This window comes from Chelon labrosus (genome assembly GCF_963514085.1).
Source record: "Chelon labrosus genome assembly, chromosome: 6".
Classification (NCBI taxonomy): domain Eukaryota; kingdom Metazoa; phylum Chordata; class Actinopteri; order Mugiliformes; family Mugilidae; genus Chelon; species Chelon labrosus.
This window is the reverse complement of record NC_140342.1, coordinates 2662774-2669760: the sequence shown is the minus strand read 5'-3', so window position 1 is coordinate 2669760 and position 6987 is coordinate 2662774. Positions and strand designations below refer to the sequence as shown.

At 42.1% G+C, this 6987-nt stretch overlaps 1 protein-coding gene across 1 annotated transcript; it reads left to right on the top strand.

Annotated features, from left to right (window-relative positions):
• Window positions 1–1329: 1329 nt before the first annotated feature.
• Window positions 1330–6425, top strand: mrpl37 (mitochondrial ribosomal protein L37). The gene is made up of 8 exons (XM_084547275.1): window positions 1330–1825; window positions 1964–2147; window positions 3426–3541; window positions 4027–4215; window positions 4297–4448; window positions 4566–4697; window positions 5158–5232; window positions 6000–6425. Exons 1-8 carry the CDS (start codon window positions 1441–1443, stop codon window positions 6075–6077), a joined length of 1311 nt encoding a protein of 436 aa, XP_084403401.1. The 5' UTR covers window positions 1330–1440; the 3' UTR covers window positions 6078–6425.
• Window positions 6426–6987: the final 562 nt, after the last annotated feature.

Sequence of the window (6987 nt, the reverse complement as noted above, 5' to 3'; positions counted from 1 at the left end):
TCCCACTCAGGGCATCCTGAGCCTTCGGTACAGATACAGATACAGCTTTTGAGTCTGTGCCTGTTACAGGCCATGCATGTGATTATAATACAATAGGACCCCTAAGTACAAATATGCTCCCATCCTACAGCAAAGGAATATAGCAGACAGACTGACAGAGATAAGAGTATAGTATTGTCTACATGCCATGTCGTTTTATCTGCTCCTCCTTCTAACTCTGCCTCTTTTCATCTCTGGATATGCTCTGCAACTTTGCTTCCAAGGGATTTTATGTTACTAAATCTGTGTCCACGTAGGTATGCAGGGTCAAATGTGGTGCTGGATGCTTCTGGGAAAAATTGCCATCCTCCTCCTCAGTTTGGTCTCCTTGGCTGTGAAATGCAGGAGAAGCTGAGAAGAGAAGAGAAGAGAAGAGAAGAGAAGAGAAGAGAAGAGAAGAGAAAGTTATTCAATTTTTTTTTTAAAGTTCTGCATCTTTTAGTCTGCAAATCGTGTTTTTGTTTTCAATGAAACAGCTGCAACATTCATTTGCTTTGCAAGCTACAGAATAGTCCTGCTTTTCTTTATTTCATGAATAGTTTTTGAATGACTATTAAATTGTTTGTTTTATGTTACATTATTACATTACATTAAACCTCCAATTAGAGGCTGACATGTATTTTTGATGTTTTGACGTACACATGATGCAGCCAGTTGTAATAAAATAGAAGTGGTTTGGAATATATGGAATATACTTTTATGAATTACAAAACAGTGGCACCTATAAACTTTTGGTAACGTATATGTTGCCAGTGATTATAACAGCTGAAGTATTATGATACAGAGTCCAGTTTTGGATAAAGAACATTTTGTTTGACATGCAATTGCAGATGCTGGCATCCAGGAGGTGCTGTAGAACTGGCTAAATCTTTGCTACTGTATGTAATTATGTAATGATTAATAACATAATTAAAGTTAATGATATTATTACTTGCAGTGATTTGCAGTATAATTTAAGTCTGGTAACCAGACTCCACATACAAGGTATTCATTACTGTGACATTCGTTTCATAACGGTAGTAGTTCCTCTTGTACACTGCCGGGGGCGCTCTGTACTTTCACAGACACTTCACCGTCACACAGAATAAGTCATAAGAGTCGACATAGACAATTATTAAGGACTAAACTGTTATATAACGATTATTAAACAGACGGGCCTTAGAATAAGTAACCGATAACTCACTTATGTAAAACACACAGAACCTCTTGTTGAGAATTTTACGACTGCTGTCTAACAGTAGGCGGCGACATAGCTCAGCCTGGTCGCAATTCACTACCAGCACGAATAGTAGTAGAAGAAGACGAGTCAACATGGCGGCGTCCTGCAGTTACTGACAGGCAGTGAGTTAGGTCAATGTAACAACTGGATTCTTCTCAGTTAGAAGTAGAACGGGTGGTGGCATGTTTCCAGAAACGGCTCAGTGTCTAAGAACGGCGGCTCCGTTGTTTTCTCACACCGTTTTCCTGAAGGACCTGAGACGGTTGTCCGCACATGGAGGAGCCAGCGGTCTGCAGGCCCGGAGACACTTCGGTGTCAGCCGACGTCTGACAGCCAAGGCCCCCCCTCCGCGGAGACCCAGGGAGAAAGTGGTAATCCCGGGTCTGGAGGTGGTCACGTACGGAGAACGGATGCACTATATTCCGGGGCTGGCTAAGCCCGCGTACCCACACTGGGAGAGGGACTACAAGGACCCGAGATATTACCAGTCTCCCCCTCGTGAAAAGATGCCACTGTACAAAGAGAAACCGTGCTATGTGTACAACCAGAGGACCAGCATGCTGGAAGGTAAATATCACAACATGTTCATCCTAGCCAGGATTCCTGTTCGCATAAGCTCTTTATACATATAGACTCTCTATTATACTCTAGATCTGATGTCAGGCTTTATTTACTGCATTTAACATCTTTCTTTCTTTCTTTCAGGCGTGCTTCAGGCTGCATGGTTGACCAAAACCAAGCTGATCTCCGGTTTGCCCCCCCAGCTCCTCTCATTGGCAGAGAGTTCTGGGAATCTGCTACCAGATCAGGATGAGCAGGTGCAGAATGCCATCAGACATGCCCGCTTCTGGGACACGACAGAGGATCGGCCAGACAAAGTGAAATATAGGTAGGGTCACAGCCTCTCGAGATAGACCCAGGGATTTTACACTTTTCATCGAATTCAACAAATATGTCTCCGGGATACACTAACTGTCAGTTCTGTGTGTGCTGAAAAATGTCTGGTGGCAACTCATGCACGGGACAGTGGTTGGGGTAAAGAGGACAAGAGAGGAACTCATTGGACAAAGGAAGGAACAGGGTTGGTAGTTAAGGTTAATCCTACAACACTGAACTCCAAATAGCCCAAGGAAAAAGGATCAGGATCAGATAAATATGATTTGAGAAAAGGTGCTCTGAATAGTGGCTAGAAGCTGCGTTCACATCTGCCAGATCCACATCTACCTCCGTTGCTTAACATTAGTTGCTACGTGCTACGTTTGATGCAACCAAGATATGTTATTTTGCAGTACTGCAGTACTTTATCTGCAGACTGACAAACTAATCTTTCACTTTTTGCAAAGCTGCAGAGAGACACGTGGTAAGAAACAATGAGAACCACTATTAGGCGAGAAGTGACGCGGTGGATGCCAGTGCTATGGCGAAACTGACATTTATAGAAAAATAAATATGTATCATACATTGATTGGGCAGTTCTGCACCATCATTTATTTATTGAATACAGCTGGTGTTAATATGAGTCTGAAGACTGTGTTTCGGTTCAATAATGCCAACAGATGGTTAGGTTAATCCAACTTTATCAGTACCTCAGACTGATGGTAGCAGTGCAGAGTTGAGCAAACTGTCATTTATCAGCTTTTTTTCATTTTCTCATTGTGGTTTTATGCATCTCTTTATTAGCAAAATGTCAGCTAGCACACACAGGCATATTGTTTGCAGCATTTCAAAGACTGTGGTCACTTCTTCTCAGACTAAGGAGCTACTTTTAGCACTAAAATGCTTTGTAAATTACTCTCAGACCAAAAACACTGGAGTTAGGACATCTTTTATTTCTTGGGGTTATGTTCTGCCTCAGGATGTTCTGAGAATATGATTCTTAATATCACTGGCACAGCCTGAACCCACAAGTTCTCCCAGCTGCTCAGCACAAACTACCTGTCAAGGGCCTTCAAAAAAGATGTATGTGGCTGTAAAGAGGGGAGCTGGTGCTGTTTACCTTTTTTGTGCCTATTTTTTTATTTTATTTTTTTTTATTTTTACAGTACTGTTCACATATTTGTGAACGAAACACCACAATGAAACAGAAATCTAATCAACTCTTGTTTGTTCATTCATAATGTTGTCAACAAAACACTGAAATCACTGTGTTTGTGTGTTTGTCCCTCAGCAACACTTTGCTGCTCAACTTGCTCCATCTGTGTGCGACTCTACAGCCCACTTACCCAGCCATCGGAAGGAGGAACCTTGTGGAGAACTACTCGCTGAAGGCATCGTGGAAAAGAGGTAGTGTAGTATACCCACATGAACTTAGATCTCTCAGTCCCAAACTCAGCAGGCTGCATATTACGACTAGATGTTAGGGCTCAGTATCGCTACTGATTTCCTGAGTTGATTCCGATTCACAAGGTCCCAATTTAATTCAGTTCTGACCTGACTTTGGTCTCAGAATTGGAGCTTCTGTCATGTTTCAGATCTCGCACATGAACTAATCTTGTGAGACCGCTGCAAGATTTCTAAAGAGAGGATGCAGGAAATGGCACATATTTAAAGAATCAATCAGAGGGTTTTATGAATCAATATCCGATCTTTCAAATGAAAATTGATTTGAAACTCTAGTCTTTTAAACCCAGCCCTACTCAAAATCCAATAGAATAGAATAGAATGGCTTTATCGTCATTGTACAGGTACAGGGAAATTAAGGTGACCTTAATTTCATGCAAGTTAATACTGCATGTGTTCTACTGGACTACCTTTTTTTTGTGTTCCAGGTGAGGACCTGTTGCAGGTTAGGGGTCAGAATGGTTTACTGCATAACAGCATGGATCCTCTCCCAGAGGTTTCTGGGAAAAAGGAAGTGTCAGACACGGCAGATCACGTCCTGAAAACCTTCTATCCTGTCTCCCCCACCATCGACCTGCAGCAAGTGCAATTATACAAAGAGGACGAGAACTGCACAGGTGAGAAGAGTCATGATCGGCTCCTACATAGCTGTTGGTCTAATTCTAGCCTGCTAAATGGCTTCTCTTGAATTCTATCAGGTTTCGTGGATGCCTATCCTTACCCTCACGCCCACACGCTTTACTTCCTGGAGACTGATGGTCGCTGTACGCTCGGCCCGGAACAGTTTAGAGCCAAGATGGTCATGTTCGCCTTTGGAAATGCTCTGGCCCGTGCACACAAACAGTATGGGGTAAGGACATGCAAAGAAACACACATTTATTGGGGAAAACTGTCAGTTGTATTTAAGACCGCATAACCTCTGACACAACTGTTCAACTATCCTTCTCTCTTTTACTGTGTGTGTCAGACGCAGCCCCTGCGTGAATTAGATCGCCCTATAACCGTACAGGCCGTGGGGAGCAACGGTAGACTGTTCCAGTTTCTGGTCTTCCAGCTCAACACCACAGATCTCTCAGGAGACGACGGTATCAAGAACCAGGTGAGCTGTGTGTTAGAGTCTTATAATACGTTCACTGCTAATGGCCATGAAGGGAGCATTGTCACAGTATTGCAAGATATGGAACTATGAAAGAGATAATGCTGATAGGAGAGATGGAACAAACTTAGAAATATTTTAAACACCAATAGCTCTGCCGTTAATACTAGGAAAAGGGTATGGGTATCACATATTCAAAACACGAAATGAAAAGGACAGAATGACAGACAGATTTTCTCTTAACTTGGTAACATGGCATCTACATACCAAGTCCACATTTCTTTGCTCCTAAACACCCCCTTAACGGGTAAAGTACCTCTCAAACAGTATACAGACAAGTTGTCCATTGAGTTTTTGTACATTCTTTAAGTAAGTAATTAAAGCATGAGAGATCAGTCACCTTTCCTCATCATTTGTCAGATTTATTTTGTAAACATTTTTTAATGCTTTCGTCCCCTTACAGATGTGGCTGGATGAAGATGTTGAGCTGTATAATTATGCCAAAGTCCAACCACTCATCAAGAAGAAACAAGTAAAGGTATGATACTCCATTTCAAGCTCAGTGTTTTTTACAAATCCTCCAGTCACAGCAGTTGGACATGACCAAGTGCCATGATACCAAGAGCATAAAATGTTCACCCTTCAAACATGAGTGCTTATAAATCTACAACAGGAATAGCTGTCTCAGTATTCTTCAGATATACACTGATCAGCCACAACATTATGACCATTGACAAAAGAAGTAAATAATATTGACCATCTCATGACAATTCATTGTTCTGCAGGGAAACATTCATGTATTCAAGTGGATGTTACTTAGACATGTAGCACCCACCTAGACCAGACCAGGCACCCCCACCCCATAGCAATAACACTCCTTGATGGCAGCAGCCATCCCCAGCAGGATGCAGCCTGACACAGACACACACACAAAAACAGTTTAGGAACAACTCAAAAAACATGAAGAACAGCACAAGGTGTTGACCTGGCCTCCAAATTCACTAGATCCCAAACAGATCAAGTATCTGTGGGATGATCCACAGAGGCCCCTCCCCTCAACCCATAGGACCCAAAGGCCCCCACTAGCAACATTCTGTTGCCAGACACCACAGGACACCCTCAGAAGGCCCATGTCCATTCTCTGATGAGTAACTGTTTTGGAGGCACAAGGGAGACCTACACAATATTAGGAAGGTGGTCATAATGTTAGGTAGTGATATAGGTAGTGAATTTTGCCTTAGGGCAGTATTATCTGTATTTACTGCTGACTGAATGTTGTGATTCTGTGTGTGTGTCTGCCTGCAGGTCCCAGCTGGTCTGGCAGGATACAAGCCTGAAACATTCAACAAGTTCCTGGCCCTGTATCTGCACGGAATTGTATAGGACTGCTGTACGCCCATGGGCTTATTTCAAATGTGTATGTGTGTGAATGGACATATTGTTTAGCAGTGATATACTGTTCAAGTATGCTAGTGTCCGCTGTCTAAGTCTGTTATCTTATTAAAAGTTTCCCAGTTTCTTTACAGTCAGTGACAGATGTTGTTCTGGACAAGCTGAACCAACTGAAACTGCAACTTCTCATTTTATGTTAGAATGCAGTCAATAAAACATGTAAAATTGAACATTGTTTCATGGTTGCCCCATTTGAATGAACAAAGGTTGTCTTTTTTTCCATATATAACCTCACGTCCTGAAAGCTCAGACTAACTCCAGTAGGGCACAGCAGTGATAGGTTCCCTTTTAGGCTGCAGAGTGTTACCTCAGTATATCGGTGGTTGTCAATCATATGTTAGAAAATGTCCCCTGACCTCTGATGTCCTGTGCCTTTGGCCTGGAACCAGTTACAGTAAAAACCACCATTTATTAAAACCATAATAACATTACTATAATTGGCAAAGAGCCCTTCTGTTCAGTATGACAGTCAATGTGCATGTCGGCATGTTTTTCTGTAAAAGGTGGGTCACACCAGGCACAAACAGACTGTGGCAGTAGAAGCCCGTCAACGCCCTTCAATACGCTCACAGGAGGAGCCAGCATGACACACTGGACCAACTGCACACAGCTGATTCAAAGCATTATCTCAAGTTAAGGTTAAACTTTATGTACTGCCTAGCAATAAGTTAGCCAAAGTTACGCACACCTAAATAGGAAGTCGGATGCTTTGCTTTCATAAATAAAGCTCGTATTACAAAAACCCACTGCTAAAGCTTTAAAAAATATTTTCCTGTTGCTGACCTTCAACATAGAAATTCAGCAACAGGCAAATATATTTCATATACTACATTTTAATTTT